This window comes from Nomascus leucogenys, chromosome 22a (genome assembly GCF_006542625.1).
Source record: "Nomascus leucogenys isolate Asia chromosome 22a, Asia_NLE_v1, whole genome shotgun sequence".
Lineage (NCBI taxonomy): Eukaryota > Metazoa > Chordata > Mammalia > Primates > Hylobatidae > Nomascus > Nomascus leucogenys.
In genome coordinates, this window is record NC_044402.1 from 78,291,824 (window position 1) to 78,317,502 (window position 25,679).

Here is a 25,679-nt window from a genome sequence, read left to right on the forward strand (position 1 = left end):
TTGGAAGAGACACGGCTGGCCTGCAGTCACCTGCTCACCTACACTGGCCTCTGTTCTGAGATAAGAAGGCCTTGCTGGCCCTCAGCATAGTCATTCCTAACACTGGATATGCATAAATATCCACAGCCCCTCCAGGACTAGGTCACAACCCTGTCCCTTCCTCATCCTGACAGCCAGGCTTCTTCAGGCCCCAGCCCTCCCTCTGTTAATGTCTGCCAGGAAATGGGGAAAGCTGCATTTGCCTCTCATGCTCCTTTGGGACTCTAGAAAAGCTGTCAGGCTCTCACTGCCTCTTACGGCCTCTGACATTGTCACCTCTTTTTTCCTTCCATGTGTCTGGGGGAAGTTTCAACTCCGCCCACCTGCTCTCCAATGCCCACCACCACCACTATACAGAGAATTGAGTTTGGGAGCAAGGTGAGGAAGACTGATGACCTCACATTTATTATTCTCCTCTCCACCTCTCCTCCCTTAGTCCAGGCAATCCAAGAATGGGATAGTCTAGGGCTTCATCTATTCTCTTTCCATTCTACTGTTTTGTTCATAATTTTAGGTTCTGAGTCATTCAAGCCTTTAGGAAAAAGTTTTGGCTTTCCAGAATAACCCTGCTATAAATATTATATTATTTATTTATTCATCTATTTATTGATTGATTGATTTTCAGAGGTGGTGTTCCACTATTTTGCCCAGGCTGTCCTTGAACTCCTGGGCTCAAGCAATCCTCCTGCCTCAGCCTTCTGAGTAGCTGGGACTGTAGGTGCATGCTACTGTGCAAAGCCCTGCTATAAATTTTAAAAGCCCGTTTTGGAACTTAAAAACCCATTTAGCTGTTCTTGTATTCTGAGGAAGGCCTCCCCCGAAGTAACATACCACATGCTTACTGTCAAGTTGGGGAGGGGTGTGGACAGGGGGACTTCCCTTAACCCCTTGATATCAATCTTTTTTTCCTGAAATTTTTGTTTTATGTTATGTAGATAACTATTGGTTATAACACATCTAAAAATGGAACTAGCAGTTTGCATAAGGAAAAGCTCTTTGGTGTTTATCATAAATACCAGGGCATCAGAGGTGATGAAGACTGTCTAAGAAGCATCCTGCTAGTGATAGGTTCATTGATAATAATAAGGAAAGAAAGATCATAAGTAATATGGAAAAGGTATAATTGTGGATTTGCTTGGTAATATTGAGATCTTATATGGATTCCTTTATTATTATAAAAATATACCTATTATTGAAATATTTCCAGTAAAAATAACTTTGTCAAGTTTGAAAATCTTCTAATACAGTAGATTAGAAGGGTGGTGATTCTTGCTAATCTTCTAACTTGGACTAGTTTTTATGGTGTGGTCTAACTCTTTGGCAGATGACCAAAAAAGTACAGATGATGGAAGTTGATATTGAATGTGAGGGCAGAGATAAACATTTTCCTGTTTATCCTGGCTTCTTCTCCTGAATGTGGTGTAACTGTTTCTAGTCTCCTTTCTATAATTTCTACTGTACAACTTGGGTGGTGCACAGAACTGTGACACCTACAAGCCTAAATATTTGAGAAGCCTTTGGTGAGAAGTGCATTAAAGGAATGCCTAGCGTTGGCAGGTTTTCTGCTGGGGATGCCACATAAATAGATACCTTTACCCCAAACTTCTGCCACCACCTCCACAGGCAGCAGACTTGCCAACAAGTCTTCACTGCTTCTGGCACAATACTGAGCAGATTAATATTTTTTTCACCTGGTTCACTTTTAACCTTTAGAGTTCATCCCTACGGTGTTAGAGGAGCTCATTCTCACTACAAACTAAAAATAAAATCCTACTCCACCTGAACAGACCCCCTCTTGGCCAAGGGGACCCAAGAAAACCTTAAAAACTGAATTCCTGGCCATAAATGGAAGGAAAGTCAAATAGCCTCCTCATTATTTGCCCTCCGTTTTGGAGTTCATACACAGCTGAGCAGCATTACTGTTCAAATAGAGATCATAAGACTTCACGAAACAGACTCTTTGTGGCAATAAGATACCAAATTATAAACAAGACCTAACATCATGTAAGGCAAGGGTTAAGTCATTCCTGCAGGCCACCAATCTTGCTACATAGCATGCTTACCTTAATTTAAAACATTCCTTTCTGCTGACTCTAAGTTTTAGATAGAGCCTTACTCCTTTAATCAATTGCGAATCTCTGAACCTACCTGTAACCTATAAGTCCCTCCTTCAAGATATCCTGCCCTTTCGGACCAAACCAATATATACCTTCCATGTATTGATTTATGTCTTTGCCTGTAACTCCTGCCTCCCTAAAATGTATAAAACCGAACTGCGATCCAACTACCTTGGGACCAGTTATTCAAGGCTTCTTCTGTTTGTATTTTCCCTGGGCCACAGTCACTCATATTGGCTCAGAATAAGCCTGTTTACCTATATAACAAACCTGCACATGTATACCTGAACCTAAAATAAAAAAAAAAAAAGGAGTGAGTTTCATATTTCAAGAGATGCTTTTTTGGAGGTGCTCTGAGGGACTTGATGACAGAGGAAACTTTCCATAATAAGTCTGTAAAATACACAAGGTAATAGAAACAATTATCCATTTAAAAAGTGCTATTCTGGGCAGGGTGCCGTGGCTTACACCTGTAATACCAGTACTTTGGGAGGCCGAGGTGGGTGGATCAACTGAGGTCAGGAGTTCGAGACCAGGCTGGCCAACATGGCAAAACCCCGACTCTACTAAAAATAACAAAAATTAGCTGCACATGGTGGTGGGTGCCTGTTATCCCAGCAACTCAGGAGGCTGAGGCAGGAGAATTGCTTGAACCCAGGAGGTGGAAGTTTCAGTGAGCTGAGATCTCGCCATTGCACTCCAGCCTGGGGGACAGGGCGAGACTCCATCTCAAAAAAAAAAAAAAAAAAAGCTATTCTGCCTTTAAAAAGAATAACATTTTGTAATTTCAAACATGAATTAGCTTGAAGGATGTTAAGTGAAATAAGCCAGGTACAGAAAGACAAATACTGGATGATCTCATTTATTTCTAGAATTTAAAAAGTTGAACTCATAGAAGCAAAAAGTAGAATGGTAGTTGCCAGAGGCTAAAAGTAAAAGTGAGTAGAGAGTTGTTGGTCACAGTGTACAAGTTTTGTTAGCTAGAAGGAATATGTTTTTGATTATACATATACATTATAAATTATATATTAATAAATAATTATCCCACAATATATACATGTATCAAAACATCACACTGTATACCATAAATACATAAAATTATTATTTATCAATTAAAATTTAGAAAATTAGAATTTTTAAAAATCAAAAAACCAAAACAAAACAAAAATAAAATATTTTACAGAGTTTGGTTTTTCCATCAATATCACTTTGGAGGGGGATGGGTAAGAAAAGAGAAGAAATGATGAGGAGTGGTCCAGAATTTTCTGCCCCAACATTAGTGTCAGAATGTTGAGCAGTGATAGCAAAGAGGCCTTTTGAACTTTCAGTAGAATACCAGCCAGCGCTGTTATCGTTTGTACCATCTACTCTATCTAGATGGTATTTTTTGACCACTCCTCTCCCTACTTTATACCATGAAGATATTGCTGTTTCTACTGTTCCCTCCATCTCTGCCCCCACATTCAATATCAACTTCCATCATCTATATTTTTTTGGTCATTTGCCAAAGAGTTAGACCACACCATAAACACTAGTCCAAGTTAGAAGATTAGCAAGAATGACCACCCTTAGCTGGTTTAAGTTGCTTTTATATCTGTTTACAAGTGAGCTAGCAAACAATGAGTTTGCCTGTGTCCAGATTCCAGCCTGCATACCCCTGACCCTCACCTCCAGCCACTTGCTCCCACAGGGACCTTGGGGTGGTTCAGGTTATCCTGGCAGCCAAAGCCCCAACAGTTGCCCCTTCCTGCCTTTGTTTAATGGGGGCTTCTCTGCGGCCCTGAAACCTGCCAGGTATTAATGAGCACCCCCACCGCTTCCCATTCCTTTAAGGGGCTTTAGAGTCAGGCAGTGGAGGTGACTGGCAAGTCATGCAACCTTCTGAGCCTTATTTCCTCATGTATAAAATTATTATAGGATGATAGTAACACCTACCTTATAAGATAAGGATTAAAAGAATGCAAATGTTTCACAAAGTTTCTGGAAACACTCCGTAAGTATGGGCTATTGGAGTGTGTGTGTGTGCATGTTCTCCCAAGGTTCAGCTGAGATTTATACAATCACAGGATACTTTCCAGGCTATTGTTTGTGTAAACTGCACTGACTGAAACAGAAGTAACCCCAATCTCTGCTAAAATCTGGGGAAACACTCCTAAACATTTTACACATATATAGATTTTAAAAGAAACTCAGTATTGTGAGTCTTACAATACTTTTTATTAAATCTCCAAAATTTACTCTAAGTTTCCTATTCTTTGAGGAAAACACACCTAAAGGCAAAGGGAATAATCTTTTGTCAGTAAAGTGTGGCAAAATAACATTCTGTCAGGTATTAAAGCAACTCTTAATTGCTAGACAATTCCCGATCTTTGAAGCAAGTTCTCAGCAAAGATATTAAATTGCTGCCAAGGGTTTAGACATTTAACTTTCAAGAATTTAGATTGATGATGATTATTATTTCAATATTGTTGCTTATCTACCCAGCAGATTTCCCCCTGAAAGCCAAAGGGCTTAACAAAACCAGAAGGCTGGCCCCAAATTGCCATGGTGAGGCAGCCCTAAGGCCCTGAACAATATGTTTCCCTCTGGAGTGGCAGGAACCCCTGCAGGGAAGTGAACAGCAGCCCCCTTCACCTGGTAAGGCTACTCTGTGCCAGAATTTGCAGGTTAACAGCAGCTGTGAAAGAACCTGGAAGCTTCCACAGGACAAATCTGCTGCAGGGAAGGGCCCAGCTTCGGTTGGCCATTCCATTCTGCTTGAGTCCAGTTTGTCTGGGCTCCAAGAGCTAAGGGTACTGAATCTCCACCCATTTGTTTGCTTCCTCCTTGCCTTAAGAAGGCCATGGAGCATTGTCTGGACTGAAATCCACCCCCCGAAATGCTGAGGGCCTTACCCTTCATAGGTAAATAAAATGTGAGACAGACACTTGAGTTTATCTTCTAATGGAGCTGTGTGAGGTTGGGTGAATCACTGAACCCCTTAGTTCCTTCATCTGCAATTACAAAGGCCTGGGATAGATCTCTAAAGTCCCCATTAGCTTAAAAATCTATGTTTCTAAGTTGACTGCAAAAAGAGAATGAAATACACATAAAGAAAATAAAAAACTCTTGTTTTATGAAAAGTTGCCCCATGGTTGAAGAGTCACGAAGTGAGTGATTCAAGTCACAATTTCACAAGTTTAATGATAAATAAACTCAACTTTATTTCATTCACACAGTCTTCAACTTTAAAAGATAAAAGATAACTTACTGGTGATTCGATGTCCTCTAGGAGTAAAACAGAACAGCGTTCACATTTCAGCAGAGTTTGGGCCCGATGCATTATTTTCTTGACAATTTTCTCCAGGTCAGTCTGTTCTTCAAAGAGGTCATTAACCACCTCTAGCAAAGCCTAGAAAAGATGAAATAGATGTATTTAGGTGGATGTAAAACTGAAAAAAGTTGCTTTTTTCCTTAAAATTTAATTTAGTCTTTGCTTTAATAAAATAAATCCTTTTGTGTAGCTAATTTTAAAAATTTTTATGATTGTTTTGACATATTTTTATCACTCAATTTTAGAACACATGCTTAAAGTGCAAAATACAACTTCAGAATAGAGCTAGTTCTTGGAACAGGTGTGAAGATAAGTAATTCAAAACCTAAGCTATTGGAACTCTAGATTATTTTGAGTCTTAAAGGATGCTGATTATAGGGGTCACTTGAAAGGCAAGCGTAACCAAGGCAGCTATAACCTTGTTTCTCTGACTATAGATTAGCCTTCTTCCTTACCAAAATTGTTTTGTAAAATGTTGAAAATTACTAATGAGCAACAGAGAAGACCCCTTCCCTCTTCACTGTTGATCTTCATTACAGATTAACTTCCCTCTTACTCTTCTCACACAAGGGCTCCATGGCCATAACATTGCCTTAAGATGGAATGTTAAATATACTCTTTTAAATTGGAAAGAAAATGAAAACCAGCTATGAAGAAAACAAGCTGTACAGAAAAGAAAAAAACTGTAACTAATTATATTGCTATAACTCATACACCAGCCTTGTATAGAAAATGCTGAAATCCTATTAAATTTCTTTACTTTGTGCCTGTAGAAGCAAGAGCTTAACTTTTAACTTTGGAACATTTACCCCATTTCTCTGGAGTCTGCATCTCCCGAATTGGCCATTCCCAGCTTTTCACTTGAATAAACTCTTTAAAACTAGATTCTGATTATTAATATTTCAGTTTGACACAGAGATTATATCACCATTAGCTATAGGCATTTCCCCTCTTCTATAGTAATTTTTCTGCAATGCAACTAGGTACAAACCCAATATTTTGGCAAGGCACAGTGGCTCATGCCTGTAATCCCAGCACTTTGGGAGGCCAAGGCGGGTGGATCACAAAGTCGGAGTTTGAGACCAGCCTGGCTAATATGCTGAAACCTCGTCTCTACTAAAAATACAAAAAAAATTAGCCAAGCATGGTGGCATGTTCCTGTAGTCCCAGCTACTCCAGAGGCTGAGGCAGGAGAATCACTTGAACCCAGGGAGCAACGGTTGCAGTGAGCCGAGATCACGCCACTGCATTCCAGAGTGAGACTCTTTCTAGAAAAAAAAAACAAAAAAAAAAAACCAAAACCAAAAAACATTTTATAAATAATGAATACCTCCAAAGCATATTGATTTCAGAAAATTATAAAGCAGCTCTTCCTCACTATCAGGAAGAAACAGATTCTTGGTCAAACTTGAGACGTTTTCACTAATACACATCCCTTACATAACTCTGAAAGAATTAGAGAGGTGAATGCTAATTAAGGTTCAGATTCTTAAATATATATATATATAATAGATATGTAATTTACATTTAGTCTTTGCTAAATATAAATACATAAATTACATATATAATATAAATATATATAATATATATATACCCTTCATATATATAAAATATATATACCCTCCATATATATATATAAATATATATACACACATACATATATACACTCCTTAATTCCTCTACCCAAGAGGAAATACTGCTTTATCCCAAACTGTCCAGGAGAACATTTAGATATTTATATATCAGGAAAGAAAACATATTAATTTTTTTAAAACAGCAGAATGAAAAGCACACGTCTTGGAAAAAAATCTTAAGCTCTAACTTGAAAACTGTGTACTTATTTAAAAATTAAATTGTAGTAACCCAGGAGCCAAGATGGCCGAATAGGAACAGCTCCGGTCTACAGCTCCCAGCATGAGCGATGCAGAAGACGGGTGATTTCTGCATTCCCATCTGAGGTACCAGGTTCATCTCACTAGGGAGTGCCAAACAGTGGGTGCAGGACAGTCAGTTTAGCGCACCGTGTGCAAGCCGAGCCTAAACAGGGCGAGGCATTGCCTCACTCAGGAAGCGCAAGGGGTCAGGGAGTTCCCTTTCCTAGTCAAAGAAAGGGGTGACAGACGGCACCTGGAAAATCGGGTCACTCCCACCCTAATACTGCGCTTTTCCAACAGGCTTGGAAAATGGCACACCAGGAGATTGTGTCCCGCACCTGGCTTGGAGGGTCCTATGCCCATGGAGTCTCGCTGATTGCTAGCACAGCAGTCTGAGATCAAACTGCAAGGTGGCAGCGAGGCTGCAGGATGGGTGCCCGCCATTGCCCAGGCTTGCTTAGGTAAACAAAGCAGCCAGGAAGCTCGAACTGGGTGGAGCCCACCACAGCTCAAGGAGGCCTGCCTGCCTCTGTAGGCTCCACCTCTGGGGGCAGGGCACAGACAAACAAAAAGTCAGCAGTAACCTCTACAGACTTAAAAGTCCCTATCTGACAGCTTTGAAGAGAGTAGTGGTTCTCCCAACACACAGCTGGAGATCTGAGAACAGGCAGACTGCCTCCTAAAGCGGGTCCCTGACCCCCGAGCAGCATAACTGGGAGGCACCCCCCAGTAGGGACAGACTGACACCTCACTCGGCCGGGTACTCCTCTGAGACAAAACTTCCAGAGGAATGATCAGACAGCTGAATTTGCGGTTCATGAAAATCCGCTGTTCTGCAGCCACCGCTGCTGACACCCAGCCAAACAGGGTCTGGAGTGGACCTCTAGCAAACTCCAACAGACCTGCAGCTGAGGGTCCTGTCTGTTAGAAGGAAAACTAACAAACAGAACTAACATCTGTACATCACCATCATCAAAGACCAAAAGTAGAAAAAACTACAAAGATGGGGAGAAAACAGAGCAGAAAAACTGGAAACTCTAAAAAGTAGAGCAACTCTCCTCCAAAGGAACACAGTTCCTCACCAGCAATGGAACAAAGCTGGACGGAGAATGACTTTGACGAGTTGAGAGAAGAAGGCTTCAGACGATCAAACTACTCTGAGCTACAGGAGGAAATTCAAACCAATGGCAAAGAAGTTAAAAACTTTGAAAAAAAATTAGACGAATGTATAACTAAAATAACCAATGCAGAGAAGTGCTTAAAGGAGTTGATGGAGCTGAAAGCCAAGTTTCGAGAACTACGTGAAGAATACAGAAGCCTCAGCAGCTGATGCGATCAACTGGAAGAAAGGGTATCAGTGATGGAAGATGAAATGAATGAAATGAAGTGTGAAGGGAAGTTTAGAGAAAAAAGAATAAAAAGAAACGAACAAAGCCTCCAAGAAATATAGGACTATGAGAAAAGACCAAACCTACGTCTGATTGGTGCACCTGAAAGTGATGGGGAGAATGGAACCAAGTTGGAAAACACTCTGCAAGATATTATCCAGGAGAAATTCCCCAATCTAGGAAGGCAGGCCAACATTCAGATTCAGGAAATACAGAGAACGCCACAAAGATACTCCTTGAGAACAGCAACTCCAAGACACATAATTGTCAGATTCACCAAAGCTGAAATGAAGGAAAAAATGTTAAGGGCGGCCAGAGAGAAAGGTTGGGTTATCCCCAAAGGGAAGCCCATCAGACTAACAGCAGATCTCTCGGCAGAAACTCTACAAGCCAGAAGAGAGTGGGGGCCAATATTCAACATTCTTAAAGAAAAGAATTTTCAACCCAGAATTTCATATCCAGCCAAATTAAGCTTCATAACTGAAGGAGAAATAAAATACTTTACAGACAAGCAAATGCTGAGAGATTTTGTCACCATCAGGCCTGCCCTAAAAGAGGTCCTGAAGGAAGCACTAAACATGGAAAGGAACAACCGGTACCAGCCACTGCAAAAACGTGCCAAGTTGTGAAGACCATGGAGGCTAGGAAGAAACTGCATCAACTAACGAGCAAAATAACCAGCTAACATCGTAATGACAGGATCAAATTCACAAATAACAATATTAACCTTAAATGTAAATGGGCTAAATGCTCCAATTAAAAGACACAGACTGGCAAATTGGACAAGGAGTCAAGACCCATCAGTGTGCTGTATTCAGGAAACCCATCTCACATGCAGAGACACACATAGGCTCAAAATAAAGGGATGGAGGAAGATCTACCAAGCAAATGGAAAACAAAAAAAGGCAGGGGTTGCAATCCTAGTCTCTGATAAAATAGACTTTAAACCAACAAAGATCAAAAGAGACAAAGAAGGCCATTACATAATGGTAAAGGGATCAATTCAACAAGAAGAGCTAACTATCCTAAATATATATGCACCCAATACAGGAGCACCCAGATTCATAAAGCAAGTCCTGAGTGACCTACAAAGAGACTTAGACTCCCACACAATAATAATGGGAGATTTTAACACCCCACTGTCAACATTAGACAGATCCATGAGACAGAAAGTTAACAAGGATATCCAGGAATTGAACTCAGCTCTGCACAAAGTGGACTTAATAGACATCTACAGAACTCGCCACCCCAAATCAACAGAATATACATTTTTTTCAGCACCACACCACACCTATTCCAAAATTGACCACATAGTTGGAAGTAAAGCTCTCCTCAGCAAATGTAAAAGAACAGAAATTATAACAAACTGTCTCTCAGAGCACAGTGCAATCAAACTAGAACTCAGGATTAAGAAACTCACTCAAAACCACTCAACTACATGGAAACTGAACAACCTGCTCCTGAATGACTATTGGGTACATAATGAAATGAAGGCAGAAATAAAGATGTTCTTTGAAACCAATGAGAAAAAAGACACAACATACCAGAATCTCTGGGACACATTTAAAGCAGTGTGTAGAGGGAAATTTATAGCACTAAATGCCCACAAGAGAAAGCAGGAAAGATCCAAAATTGACACCCTAACATCACAATTAAAAGAACTAGAAAAGCAAGAGCAAACACATTCAAAAGCTAGCAGAAGGCAAGGAATAACTAAAATCAGAGCAGAACTGAAGGAAATAGAGACACAAAAAAACCTTCAAAAAATTAATGAATCCAGGAGCTGGTTTTTTGAACAGATTGACAAAATTGATAGACCACTAGCAAGACTAATAAAGAAGAAAAGAGAGAAGAATCAAATAGACGCAATAAAAAATGACAAAGGGGATATCACCACCGATCCCACAGAAATACAATCTACCATCAGAGAATACTACAAACATCTCTATGCAAATAAACTAGAAAATCTAGAAGAAATGGATAAATTCCTCGACAAATACAACCTCCCAAGACTAAACCAGGAAGAAATTGAATCTCTGAATAGACCAATAACAGGCTCTGAAATTGTGGCAATAATCAATAGCTTACCAACCAAAAAGAGTCCAGGACCTGATGGATTCACAGCCGAATTCTACCAGAGGTATAAGGAGGAACTGGTACCATTCCTTCTGAAACTATTCCAATTGATAGAAAAAGAGGGAATCCTCCCTAACACGTTTTATGAGGCCAGCATCATCCTGATACCAAAGCCTGGCAGAGACACAACCAAAAAACAGAATTTCAGACCAATATCCATGATGAACATTGATGCAAAATTCCTCAATAAAATACTGGCAAACCGAATCCAGCAGCACATCAAAAAGCTTATACATCATGATCAAGTGGGCTTCATCCCTGGGATGCAAGGCTGGTTCAACATACGCAAATCAATAAATGTAATCCAGCATTTAAACAAAACCAAAGACAAAAACCACGTGATTATCTCAATAGATGCAGAAAAGGCCTTTGACAAAATTCAACAACGCTTCATGCTAAAACCTCTCAATAAATTAGGTTTTGATGGGATGTATCTCAAAATAATAAGAGCTATCTATGACAAACCCACAGCCAATATCATACTGAATGGGCAAAAACTGGAAGCATTCCCTTTGAAAACTGGCACAAGACAGGGATGCCCTCTCTCACCACTCCTATTCAACATAGTGCTGGAAGTTCTGGCCAGGGCAATCAGGCAGGAGAAGGAAATAAAGGGTATTCAATTAGGAAAAGAGGAAGTTAAATTGTCCCTGTTTGCATATGACATGATTGTATATCTAGAAAACCCCATTGTCTCAGCCCAAAATCTCCTTAAGCTCATAAGCAACTTCAGCAAAGTCTCAGGATACAAAATCAATGTACAAAAACCACAAGCATTCTTGTACACCAATTACAGACAGAGAGCCAAATCATGGGTGAACTCCCATTCACAATTGCTTCAAAGAGAATAAAATACCTAGGAATCCAACTTACAAGGGACGTGAAGGACCTCTTCAAGGAGAACTACAAACCACTGCTCAATGAAATAAAAGAGGATACAAACAAATGGAAGAACATTCCATGCTCATGGGTTGGAAGAATCAATATCGTGAAAATGGCCATACTGCCCAAGGTAATTTATAGATTCAATGCCATCCCCATCAAGCTACCAATGACTTTCTTCACAGAATTGGAAAAAACTACTTTGAAGTTCATATGGAACCAAAAAAGAGCCCGTATTGCCAAGTCAATCCTAAGCCAAAAGAACAAAGCTGGAGGCATCACGCTACCTGACTTCAAACTATACTACAAGGCTACAGTAACCAAAACAGCATGGTACTGGTACCAAAACAGAGACATAGATCAATGGAACAGAACAGAACCCTCAGAAATAATGCCGCATATCTACAACTATCTGATGTTTGACAAACCTGACAAAAACAAGAAATGGGATAAGGATTCCCTATTTAATAAATGGTGCTGGGAAAACTGGCCAGCCATATGTAGAAAGCTGAAACTGGATCCCTTCCTTACACCTTATACAAAAATTAATTCAGGATGGATTAAAGACTTACATGTTAGACCTAAAACCATAAAAACCCTAGAAGAAAACCTAGGCAATACCATTCAGGACATAGGCATGGGCAAGGACTTCATGTCTGAAACACCAAAAGCAATGGCAACAAAAGTCAAAATTGACGAATGTGATCTAATTAAACTAAAGAGCTTCTGCACAGCAAAAGAAACTACCATCAGAGTGAACAGGCAACCTACAAAATGGGAGAAAATTTTCGCAACCTACTCATCTGACAAAGGGCTAACATCCAGAATCTACAATGAACTCAAACAAATTTACAAGAAAAAAACAAACAACCCCATCAAAAAGTGGGCAAAGGACATGAACAGACACTTCTCAAAAGAAGACATTTATGCAGCCAAAAAACACATGAAAAAATGCTCATCATCACTGGCCATCAGAGAAATGCAAATCAAAACCACAATGAGATACCATCTCACACCAGTTAGAATGGCAATCATTAAAAAGTCAGGAAACAACAGGTGCTGGAGAGGATGTGGAGAAACAGGAACACTTTTACACTGTTGGTGGGACTGTAAACTAGTTCAACCATTGTGGAAGTCAGTGTGGCGATTCCTCAGGGATCTAGAACTAGAAATACCATTTGACCCAGCCATCCCATTATACCCAAAGGACTATAAATCATGCTGCTATAAAGACACATGCACACGTATGTTTATTGTGGCACTATTCACAATAGCAAAGACTTGGAACCAACCCAAATGTCCAACAACGATAGACTGGATTAAGAAAATGTGGCACATATACACCATGGAATACTATGCAGCCATAAAAAAGGATGAGTTCATGTCCTTTGTAGGGACATGGATGAAACTGGAAACCATCATTCTCAGTAAACTATCACAAGGACAAAAAACCAAGCACCACATGTTCTCACTCATAGGTGGGAATTGAACAATGAGAACACATGAACACAGGAAGAGAAATATCACACTCCGGGGACTGTTGTGGGGTGGGGGGAGGGGGGAGGGACAGCATTAGGAGATATACCTAATGCTAAATGACAAGTTAATGGGTTCAGCACATGGATACATATGTAACAAACCTGCACATTGTGTACATGTACCCTGAAACTTAAAGTATAATAAAAAAAAAAATTTGTAGTAACCCGTGGTTTTCTCTAGCTAAGAAATTAGCTGCAATTTTTTTGCATTGACATAATGTTTGTTTGCTCAGGTCAGGTATGGATTTGTGAAAAATAAAAAATAAATAATAAATAATATTTGTTTGGAATTTTTAATGGCATGGATGTTTCCAGAGATTTAAGAATAGTAGGTTATGTACTGGTGGTAGACATTATGCTTCTCTCAGAGAGCAATCAGAAAATTACATAGTCAGTGAATTGCCCAGAGGGCACTTGATTCAATAGAATGTAGAAAGAGGTGCAATCTCAAGTCTGATTTCTCACAAAAGGATTTCATGAATTGTCAAATTTACATCTATTCATCATGGTGCTGATCATCATCTCAGGGACATGACTAATTTTCAACTTCAAAAATGAATTTGATTTGTCCTGAAATCGTTTGAAATGTGAAAATTTCTTTTCTGAATCTATTCAGGTAAAAAAGCATTTGAGTAGCTGGGCATGGTGGCTCATGCCAATAATCCCAGCACTTTGGGAGGCCAAGGCAGGCAGATCACATGAGGCCAGGAGTTCTAGAGCAGCCTGGGCAACATGGTGAAACCCCGTCTCTACTAAAAATACAAAAAAATTAGCCAGGTGTGGTAGTGCACGCATGTAGTCCCAGCTACTCAGGAGGCTGAGGCAGGAGAATCACTTGAACCTGGGAGGCGGAAGTTGCAGTGAGCTGAGATCGTGCCACTGCACACCAGCCTGGATGACAGGGTGAGACTCCACTTCAAAAAGAAAGAGAGAGAGAGAGAGAAAGGAAAGAAGGAAGGAAGAAAGGAAGGAAGGAAGGAAGGAAGGAAGGAAGGAAGGAAGGAAGGAAGGAAGGAAGAGAAAAAACATTTGAATAAGTTAAGAAATCCATGAAATGAGTCCAGTTCACTGAGCAATTGAAAGAGGACCAAATATCCTGGGTAGGGTTATTGAAACCGCCGTTGCAAAATTATAACTGGGCTGACCTAACCAGCTCCATCTTACTTCTAATCTCCAAACTATCCTTGTTCATTTCTGGGCATAGGCTGAACTAACTGTGGGAGGAACACAGTTTATAGTTTATTGTTTAAAACAAAGATGATAATAGCCCTCTCCCAAAACAAACCTCCTTCTTCCCTGGGGACTAGAATGCCTTTGTAGGACTAACAAATTAGCCACAAGATCAGAAATTATGGCTTAGGAGTCATACAGCTGACTCTTCCTAAACTGCTCCTCAGATCAGTGCTTAAGATATTTTGCAGACCCTGTACCTGATGGATCAGCTGGCACCACCCAGATGGACAAATTGGCTCATCTGATCTTGTGACCCCCCCCATCCATGAGCTAACTCAGGGCAAGAGGACAGTTTCAATTCCCTATGATTTCATCTCTGACCCAACTAATCAGCATTCCCTACTCACAGGCCTTCCCCCACCCACCAAATTATCCTTAAAAACTCTGATCCGGGGAGACTGATTTGAGTAAAATAAAACTCTGGTCTCTGGCACAGCCAACTCTGTGTGAATTACTCTTTCTCTGTTGCAATTCCCTTGTCTTGAGAAATCAGCTTTGTCTAGGCAGTAGGCAAAGTGAACCCACTGGGTGGTTACATTAACTCTGAAGAAAGACTGAACAGAGCTGAGGACCATATTGCTCCATGATCCCAAAGCAAACAGGAACATCAAAAGGTGAAAAAACTTTTAAGTGAATCTTGATATTTGGCATTTGGACAGCAACTCTCTGTAAGGTATCAATGAACAGTAATTTCATGTTCAGACATTAAAAATGAGTCAATTGTCTCAGTAATTACAAGCAAAAAGCCCTGTTATTAATGGGGAAAACATTATTTCTTTAATCATCTAGACTATTTCTTCTGATGGATCATATTAACTGAACAATTATTTAACTTCAATTTGTTGTGATTGCATGGAGAGAGCCTCTGGGATCCATATACAAGAACATTTATCTCAGAGGAAAAACTAATTGTGCCTTGAGTCTTGCACTGACAAATCACATTATAGTAATTTTATTGTTTCTAATTTAAAATTGCTTTATTAACGAGTGATGGAAGTTTTACAAATAACAATGCAGACTAGCTCCAGGATAGGAGAAAAAGAGAAGAAAATCTAAGATAATATCTGTCAGGCCTCTGAGCCCAAGCTAAGCCATCATATCCCTTGTGACTTACAAGTATACATCCAGATGGTCTGAAGCAACTGAAGATCCACAAAAGAAGTGAAAATAGCCTTAAGTGATGACATTCCACCACTGTGATTTGTTCCTGCTCCATCCTGATACGATATATTCTCCCCTGCCCTTAAGAAGGTACTTTGTAATATTCTCCCCCGCCCTTAAGAATGTACTTTGTTTGCCTATCCCAAACCTGTAAGAACCAATGATAATCCCAGCACCCTTTGCTGACTCCTTTTTCAGACTCAGCCTGCCTGCACCCAGGTGAAATAAACAGACTTGTTGCTCACATAAAGCCTGTTGGTGGACTCTCTTCACACGGACGTGCGTGACAATATCCAATCCAACAGATAATGGAAGCATTTTACACAGTTGAATAGGCCCTGCTTCTTGATGTCACTTGCCTTCCAGGAAATGAGTATCTGCATTTTGTCCCTCCTTCTAGTGACCTTCTTTTGCTCCTAGACGTGTCCTTGGAGCTTTCCATTCTCTTATCTACATATTCTTCCCTAAATTAACCCAGCTAGATCCCTGGCTTTAAATAGCCTTTATATGCTGCTGGTTCCCAAATCTCAATCTCCAGTCCTGACATCTTCCCAGAACTTTAGACTCCTGTATCCAACTGTTTACTTGCCAGCTGTGCCAGCCAAGAGTCTCTTTCACTCATCTCCCGTATCAGCAAGCCCCCATAGATTTCGCCACTGATTTTGGAGGAAATCTGTCACTTCTTGCTGCCCTAGTCCCAGCCATATTATTTTTTGACTTCAATGCAATTCTTTCCTAAGTCCTCTCACTGCTCCAGCCTTCTCCCTCCCTCTTCAGCCAGTTTATTGTCTCCAGGGAGGCCAGAGTGAACTCCATTAAAAGTAAGTCAGACTCAGCTCAAAATCGTCTAATGGCTTTCCATTGCACTCAGAATGAAAGCCAAAGCCCTTGCCATGCCCACAGGCTTTTCTACCATCTGGCCTGCCTCCACGTCCTCATTTTAGTTTTTTTCCCTTTCACTCTCTCCCTTTCTCTCTGCTCTCTAAACACACTGACCAAGCTTTCTCCTGCCCCAAATCCTTTGTATTTGGTATTCCATGGCCAGAAATGCTCTCCCCAGACTTTCGTGTGGCTTTGCTCCTTCTTTTCATTCAAGTTTCTGCTTGTAGATAATCTCCTTATAGAGACCTTTTTGATAACCCTCTAAAATAAATGTCCTCCCAACCCACCCTTTCTCAACCCTTTATCCCTTTATCTCACTTTATTTTTCCTTGAAGTATTTATCGCTACCTATACTATGCAATTTTAAAAAATTGTTTTCTTATCTAATATGTATTGTTCTCATGAATAGTAAGTTCCATAAGGGCTGGGATTTGGATAGACAGCATGTGAAGGGAACTACACAATCAATACTTGTTGAATGAATAAATTAATTGTGCCATACACAAGAATGCAAAGATTAATCATACATGAAGCTTCACTTAAGGAGTTCAAAATGTATTTGGAGAGGTGGGCCCTCCTTAAATATCATAATACAGTGTGATAGGTATTCATAATAGAATAGTGGCAGTAGATACAAGGCAAAACCGTAAGTGAAGAAGGGAAGATTAATCAGAAAGCTGAGCTGGGTCCTGAAGAATGTGTGAGGCAGATGGTGTGGTTGGAAGGAGTGGGATTGACATGAGGCATTGAAGGTAGAGGGAGGAATATGGCTAAAGGTATGATCAAATGAAACAGATTGTTTGCTGGAAATTGGGGACTATATTGCTGGAGTTCCAGATGAAAACAGGAGCATGGTAAGACATGGGGCTAAAGATGAAAAGAAGATCAAATCAGAGAAAAGATGTAGTATGCCATGCTAAGGACCATGGCTATATTAGTCAACTATGTTCATCTGTTTACTGATAAAAAATCCATAAATCATAATAATTAGCAAATGAAATTTTAATCAACTTGATGCCCAGATTAAGGGTTTCAAACATTTTTGAACATCATTTTGTTAAATATATTTCTAAGTTGTTCCAGTAATCTTCCTATATTTAAAATTAGAATGAGTATAATATAATTTAATCTCTATTTGATAATTTAGCATTTTTTGAGTACTAGACTTTGCCTTTTTTGCAACTTAGATCTATAGCTCCTGAAGGTATAAATGAGCTCTCTAAGTGTTTCTTTATAATACTATAAAATAGTCTTTGCATTATTGTTCCAAGTATCTAGTGAGGGGCACTTTCAGAAACCCTTTCAATTCAAAAATTGTTTCAATCCAAAAATTGTTTCAATTCAAAAATAAAATCTGGGAAGTGGGGGTAAGATCATGTTTGTAGCATAACTTGCTTCTTAAAGGAACTTAGTTGTAAAAGCATCACCAAATTGTGTTATTGCTTCAAAGCCATAAGTAAACAAGGATATATCTGCTGCCTTATAGTATAGATGTGAGATGGAGTCTCCCTCTGTCACCTAGGCTGGAGTGCAGTGGTGCGATCTCCACTCACTGTGACCTTTACCTCCTGGGTTCAAGCAATTCTCCTGCCTCAGCCGCCCGAGTAGCTGGGACTACAGGCACCACCACCATGCCCGGCTAATTTTTGTATTTTTAGTAGAGATAAGGTTTCACCATGTTGGCCAGGCTGGTCTTGAACTCCTGACCTCAGGTGATTCACTCACCTCGGCCTCCCAAAGTGCTGGGATTACAGGCTTAAACCATCGTGCCCAGCCAATTTCATTTTTAAAAGAAGCTTGTGCCCCTTCCCCCAAATAACAACAGATAATGTGTATCCACTTCCATCTGGGCTTATTGCTTAAAGTGTATCTTCAACCACAGCCTTGCAGAATTATACAAATAAAAAAGATTCCTGTACTATTCAAAGATCATTCATTGGCTGTTTTTAAAAGACATAATGACTTACAGAAACCAGAAGGAGAGTATTGAGGAGTGTCAACCATGTTTTTATTTACTCACTCTGCTTCTTTCATATTCTTTCCTTGAGGCAGCAAAGAGCTGAGCGTTAGATATGGCGATTCCACAAAACGGAAGATACATCTGCATAACCTGGGACAAAGAGAGTAGTAAGAACATTAAAACATAAGAACATTGATATATCCCTTGTAGACTAAATTCCACACTTCCTCTATATGCCTGATTGTAATACTGTATTTGCATCTATAGAGATTGAGTACAGAGTTGTTGATACTAGTATTTTAACTTCAGAATGAATATTTTTCAAAGTTAACTAAAATATGTTGTAAATCAAGCTTTAACTAGAGAATTCACATCTATGAAGACAAAGTGAAGCAACAGATTATGAGGGCTGTGACATAGGAACTGTGCCTAAAGCAGCTTGTATTATTTCTTGGATAAAAGAAGGATAAATAAGTAAACGAACTGTGATATACCTGGAATTTAAGGCATGTGCCCATACTCGCATTTGGAGGTAGGCAGGGTATAAGTCAATTCTTTTGTTGGCATATGGCATATACCATATGTATATGGCATACAATTCACATCTGTAGCAGGGATTTCAGCTTGATTCTAGACCTATCTGCTACCAGTTTTAAACATGCCTGTTGTGTCCGGAATTGGTGGGTTCTTGGTCTCACTGACTTCAAGAATGAAGCCGCAGACCCTCGTGGTGAGTGTTACAGCTCTTAAGGTGGCGCGTCTGGAGTTTGTTCCTTCTGATGTTCGGATGTGTTCGGAGTTTCTTCCTTCTGGCGGGTTCGTGGTCTCGCTGGCTCAGGAGTGAAGCTGCAGACCTTCGCGGTGAGTGTTACAGTTCTTAAGGCGGCGCGTCTGGAGTTGTTCGTTCCTCCCAGTGGGCTCGTGGTCTCGCTGGCTTCAGGAGTGAAGCTGCAGACTTTTACGGTGAGTGTTACAGCTCATAAAAGCAGTGTGGACCCGAAGAGTGAGCAGTAGCAAGATTTATTGCAAAGAGCGAAAGAACAAAGCTTCCACAGTGTGGAAGGGGACCCGAGCGGGTTGGCACTGCTGGCTCGGGCAGCCTGCTTTTATTCTCTTATCTGGCCCCACCCACATCCTGCTGATTGGTAGAGCCGAGTGGTCTGTTTTGACAGGGTACTGATTGGTGTGTTTACAATCCCTGAGCTAGACATAAAGGTTCTCCATGTCCCCATCAGATCAGTTAGATACAGAGTATTGACACAAAAGTTCTCCAAGGCCCCACCAGAGCAGCTAGATACAGAGTGTCGATTGGTGCACTCACAAAGCTTCAGCTAGATGCAGGGTGCTGATTGGTGTGTTTGCAAACCTTGAGCTAGATCCAGAGTGCCGATTGGTGTATTTACAATCCTTGAGCTAGACATAAAGGTTCTCCAAGGCCCCACCAGGGCAGCTAGATACAGAGTGTCAATTGGTGCATTCACAGACCCTGAGCTAGACACAGGGTGCTGATTGGTGTATTTACAATCCCTGAGCTAGACATAAAGGTTCTCCACATCTCCACCAGACTCAGGAGCCCAGCTGGCTTCACCCAGTGGATCCTGCATCGGGGCTGTAGGTGGAGCTGCCTGCCAGTCCCGCGCCCTGCGCTCGCACTCCTCAGTCCTTGGGTGGTCAATGGGACTGGGCGCCGTGGAGCAGGGGGTGGCGCTTGTCGAGGAGGCTTGGGCCGCGCAGGAGCCCATGGAGGGGGTGGGAGGCTCAGGCATGGCAGGCTGCAGGTCCCGAGCCCTGCCCCGCGGGAAGGCAGCTGGCAGCTAAGGTCCGGGGAGAAATAGAGTGCAGTGCCGCTGGGTCAGCACTGCTGGGGGACCCAGTACACCCTCCACAGCCGCTGGCCTGGGTGCTAAGCCCCTCACTGCCCAGGGCTGGCAGGGCCGGCCGGCTGCTCCGAGTGGGGGGGCCCACCAAGCCCACGCCCACCTGGAACTCCAGCCGGCCCGCAAGTGCCGCGCACAGCCCTGGTTCCTGCTCGCGCCTCTCCCTCCACACCTCCCTGCAAGCTGAGGGAGGCGGCTCCCGCCTTGGCCAGCCCAGAAAGGGGCTCCCACAGTGCAGCGGTGGGCTGAAGGGCTCCTCAAGTGCCACCAAAGTGGGAGCCCAGGCAGAGGAGGCGCCAAGAGTGAGCGAGGGCTGTGAGGACTGCCAGTACACTGTCACCTCTCACTGTCAGGATGGGCCCAGTGGGAACTCAGGGGTCAGCAGGCCCGGCAGCCTTCTGCAACAGAGCTCTAATTGTGTCTGCCACTGTGTAGACATAACTGGACACAAATCATACTGGTGGGATGCTTCTGCAGAAGCCTGATGAGGAAAGGCTGGGAGCCTGTGATGGAGAAGTCCTCCTATGGGCAGAAACACCCAGCCGTGATGGACCTACCCCTAACAAAGACTTTCTCATCATGGAGGTTTAGGCATTGGGATATTTACTACTGCCTTGCACTCTCAACAAATTCATCTCCAGAATCTCTGATTCCAGAGAGATAGAATGCTCCAAGTAAAAACTGACAGAACTATTTCCCTAAATTCTTCACAATGTAGATAAAACAAGTGACATACTTGGGACTTCTCTAAAGCAAGAGGGAAAAAAGCATGTTTATATCATAGACTCTCTATGTCTCTCTCTGACAAACGCACGCACGCACGCACACACAATGGTGCCCTAGGAAGAGGTACAAAGCGCCGGCAAAATAGAGCAATTCCTTCTGTATCCAGCAGAGGGCAGTGCAGTGCCCGCTGTGGGTGAGGGATGACAGCAGCCTCCACCAACTCAGGAAGCACTTGTGAAGCACCCGGAACATCCAGAACAGAATCACCTGGAGTGCCAGGTTAATATGCAGAGGACTTGAGGTACACAAAAGATGAAGGGCAATTCACATTCCCTATCACTGAATTTCCTATTAAAATCTTTCTTTGGTTACCTGGGCATGATCAACTCTGACCTGGGGTCCTGGAAAGAATTTCAGAGCCATATAAAAACTAAAGCTATGACCTCATTTTTAAAGAAGATAGAGAAACAATGGGTTCAGAATTAAGAAGACGTACAAAAATCAATGATTTTTACAGATGTTTTGGGGATAAATTCCTTCCCTGGATTTTCACATGTTGCCTTCTGGAACTAGATGTTATTTCTGTTACCCCCTACTTTCCCCTTTCTTGCTACTCCCCCTCATGCCTTAGAAAGTCTGTCCATAAGCCAAGATAAAGCGTTGGCATAAAGCTGCCAGATATTCCATTCGAATTTCCCTGCCTTTAGGCAGAATGGGACCACTTTCAATATCACCTACACATAGAGCAAGCACTTTCCTTGTAGTTTTCTGGAGGTTTTGTTTTTGGCTCTTTGTTTTTTTCTGCCATGGAGACAGTGACTATAACAGGGATAAAAGCAAGGAGGAGATGTGGGTTACTTATTTTAACTTTCCACCACTTATTTGTTTTATTTATTTTTGCCTTCAGGGGACAAATTTAAGGTGGTTGGTAAGTCAAGCAAGTAAGAGGAGAGTGACCAAATGAACATGTGAATGTTTTCTAACATATCATAGGCTTGCTTCACTTCATTTGTAATTCCAATATTTACTGACTTCCAGGTATTATGTTAAATTAAAAAGAATCTGAATTTTAAATCAATAATCTTTGTTCTTTTTACAGTTTTGCTGTGTGAAATGCAACAAATCATATAAGCTCTGAACCTATTTTCTTATCTGTAAATGCCAGGTTTATGGTCTTTTTTAGTTCTAATCTTTGGTGATTCAAATAATGTGAAACATCATTGGGCTGTAATATTTTATTTACTACAAAAAACAAAGAATTCAGTAAACATGCTTGCACCTTATTCAAGAAAAAATAATTTATAATAGTAATTGACATTGGCTAAGCCCTTCTGTCATCATGTCAGGCATGATGCTATGTGTCAGGGATGATGTTAAGCATTATATATGCATTATATCTGTTTTATATTCACTTATGTTTTACCGTTAATCCCAGTTTGCAGATTAGAAAACTGAGGCTTTAAGAACTTACCCAAAGTTCTTGGGAGATAATTCTCTATGGATATTTTATGTTTCTGCACACGTGGCAAAGAGAGGCACTGGCTGTACCTTTCTGGAATGCTTATACAATGAACAGCCTTGGAAGATAGAGATACTGTCTCCTTTCAGAGCAAAGAACAGAAGTGTTTACTATCCAGTATAATAAAGACAATATGTCCCTCTAGACAGAGGTCAGACAGGCTCACTGTTCATTGTAAAAGATTTGGGTTGCTTACATTCAGGTTCCTCTGCTGTCATGCAATCTACTATATGTGCTATTACTGGGGTCAGGGAACCAGCAAAAATGCTGATGCTCAAACTATTGCTATTGTTGTGAGTAATAAACTATTTTTTTCTCACTGATCCAGGAGTCTCATGTCTTCTGTCAGCATCCATGAGACTGTGGCAGACTAATTTGCTAGCCTGCATGTACAGTATAGTAAAATCAGACCCTTTACGAATCTTAACAATGTCACCTAGATAGTAAATGGGGAAGCTGAATTTAGAATCCAAGCGGCCTAATCCTAGGATCTACCTTCTTAACTTTTACATTCTCCTGCTTCCCAAAGTCATACATGTCTTTCATACCATTAATATGATAGTCTGGTTAACTGCAATGCAAGATAGATGACTAAGACTAGCAGTCCATTATTCCAGTGTATGAGCAGTCATAGGAGACTGCAGAAGCAGGAAGCAGTTCTGGTAGAGCAGGCAAAACCCGGTTTCCAGAGATAACAAGACAACCATTCTCAGGGGGCAATTTGTCTAGCAGTTGGTGTAAGGGAAATCCTAGGTAGAGAGCAGACCACATTGATAGGAATCAGAGTGTGGCTATGAAGGCCAGAGCAGAAAGTTTGGGCAGAAAAGAAACTGAGCCTGTCAGCAGGTAGCAGGGCCCTTGCCTCCAGGTGGAACTTTAAGGATCAGCTTATACTCTTGGTAGTGAAAGGGAGGGAAATGGCAGAAGAAAAGAAGGGGCCAATCAGGTATGAAATGCGAGGCACTATGTTTTAATGAGACACAGAAATGCTCATAGATAGGGGCTGTGGCAAAGCTGGGCCTACAGGTGAGGGTCCTGTGGTGTGGCTCCAGCTATAGAGTGGAAAATGAATCAGGGACCAGGAACCAGGCTGTGTTCCACACATGGCTAGAGAGGTTCCAGTCTTAGCCCAGTGGGAACACTGCAGTGTCTCCGGGAGCCTAGGAACAGCCCCACATCAAACTGTCAGTCAATCGCAAATCTCTTCATCCTCATCCAATCTTGTTTCTGTTAAACCTAGTTTTTAATCTAAAAATTTAGAATTTGCAAATACTTTTTCCAAGCAGTATAAGCTATTCTTCATGAATAGTACAATGTACTGTCAAGAAAGCAGGCAAATCAGATTGGTATTAATTCTTTTCATCTACCCCACTGTGTCTGACAAAGCACCCCTCAATTTAGTCCTGACAGATGAATGGTATTTACTTGTCACAACCTCAGGAAAAGCAGCTCCACAATCTTCCTCCATTTTACACATCTAGCAAATGTCACTTTCATGAAATTTCCTCATACAAATGTAACAAACCCCTTATATCACAATATACTTCCAATTCTTATCCTTTAGTGGAGAGAAAAACAACAAAAACTCTGCCATTTTAAACCAATTACAAGGCATTTAACGTGGCATTTTGAATGGCAAAAGAGACTCCTGCTGTCTTGTTTTGTGTACTCCAATTTTTCAAGTTAATGCTTCTATAACGGCATCCAAACAAAAGCAAATGGCAAAATGAACATCCTACTCACTGTACTGGGAATGCACAGATCAGCTCAATTTAACAAGAGCCGCCTGACTGCCTTCTCCTGTCAGGCCCTGGGTTAATATGCAGCCCGTACACTAAATTACATGACACCATTACTATTTTCAAGTTTACCACTAGTTTCAACTATATCCCTGAGATGATTACTAGCCAGCTCAAATTCCTTCAATATTTTCACAAAAATACAGGCTAAAGTTCAAATTTCAACTCCCTGTTAAGGCCTTCCAAATGTTGGCCCTATTGGACATTATTATTATTGTTATTATTAATGTTTGTTTAGATTTACCCACATGTGTACCAGTTTTTTCCTCCTCATTCCTTCCAACATCTCCTTCCTTCTTTCTGTGATATAGTTTTATTTTTTTTCCAAAGACAATCCTTTAGAGTATCTTTTAGCATTGGTGATAAATGCTTTTAGTTTTGTATGAAAATATGTTTATTTTATAATCAATCTTAAAAGGTAAGGTAGTTGGGTATGCAATCCTAGGCTTACAGTTAATTTTCTCTCAGTACTTAAAAGATATTATTCCCTTATCAAGTGCAACTGATGCTGCTAAAAAGCCAGCTGCCAATCAAAATCTTGGTAGATTATCTGCCTTTGTCTCCAGTTTCTTTTAGGTCTTCTTTATGTTATTGGTAGCCAATTTGTATTTTGTCAGCCTCAATCAAAGGCTTAATTGAATCATGGTAACCTCCACCGTATATACTGGCCAAACATTACTGTGGATGGAGACAATATTATACCTTCATGACTCATTGCACACTGAGAGGGAATCTTTGTTAATGTAGGAAATGTTCTACCCTGTGTCATTCATTGGCATGACAATTCAGCCCTCTGGGGTCAGACTCAATTGCACAATGTATATGCATATGACAGTATGATCTATAGAGTTTCTAAAGAAATGTGCAGGAGAAGTAGGCAAACACATTTTTGAAAAGAGGCAGTAAGAAAAACTGAAGCAATGTAGAAATAGAAAATGAAAAACAAAATATTTTTATCTTTTTTTTCAGTCCCAGTGCTACAGATGTCTTAAAATATATATATATATATATATATATATATATATATATATATATATATATCACTCTCTTCTGCTCTTTCCGAAGTCCCTCATTTCCAAAAAAAACCAACTAATTTGGCCTTCACTATGTAGTTTCAGAATGCCAAAGGTCTAAAAAGCCTTAATGACTAAGAAGCTAATGAGTCTGTACACGCTTGTGCAGCACTTTTCGGCTTGAAAGCACTTTATGAACATTGGCTAATTAATCTTTACAAC

General features: G+C 40.9%; 1 protein-coding gene across 2 annotated transcripts in view; it reads right to left on the reverse strand.

Annotated features, from left to right (window-relative positions):
• PDE11A (phosphodiesterase 11A) overlaps nucleotides 1–25,679 on the reverse strand; it is a 428,560-nt gene that overhangs the window by 249,281 nt on the left and 153,600 nt on the right. For both annotated transcript variants that reach the window (XM_003253771.4, XM_030803549.1), the window contains 2 exons: nucleotides 18,584–18,673; nucleotides 5,407–5,547 (listed from right to left, as the gene is read on the reverse strand). In XM_003253771.4, coding sequence (XP_003253819.2) covers nucleotides 5,407–5,547; nucleotides 18,584–18,673 — 231 coding nt within the window. The remainder of the gene's footprint in view (nucleotides 1–5,406; nucleotides 5,548–18,583; nucleotides 18,674–25,679) is intronic.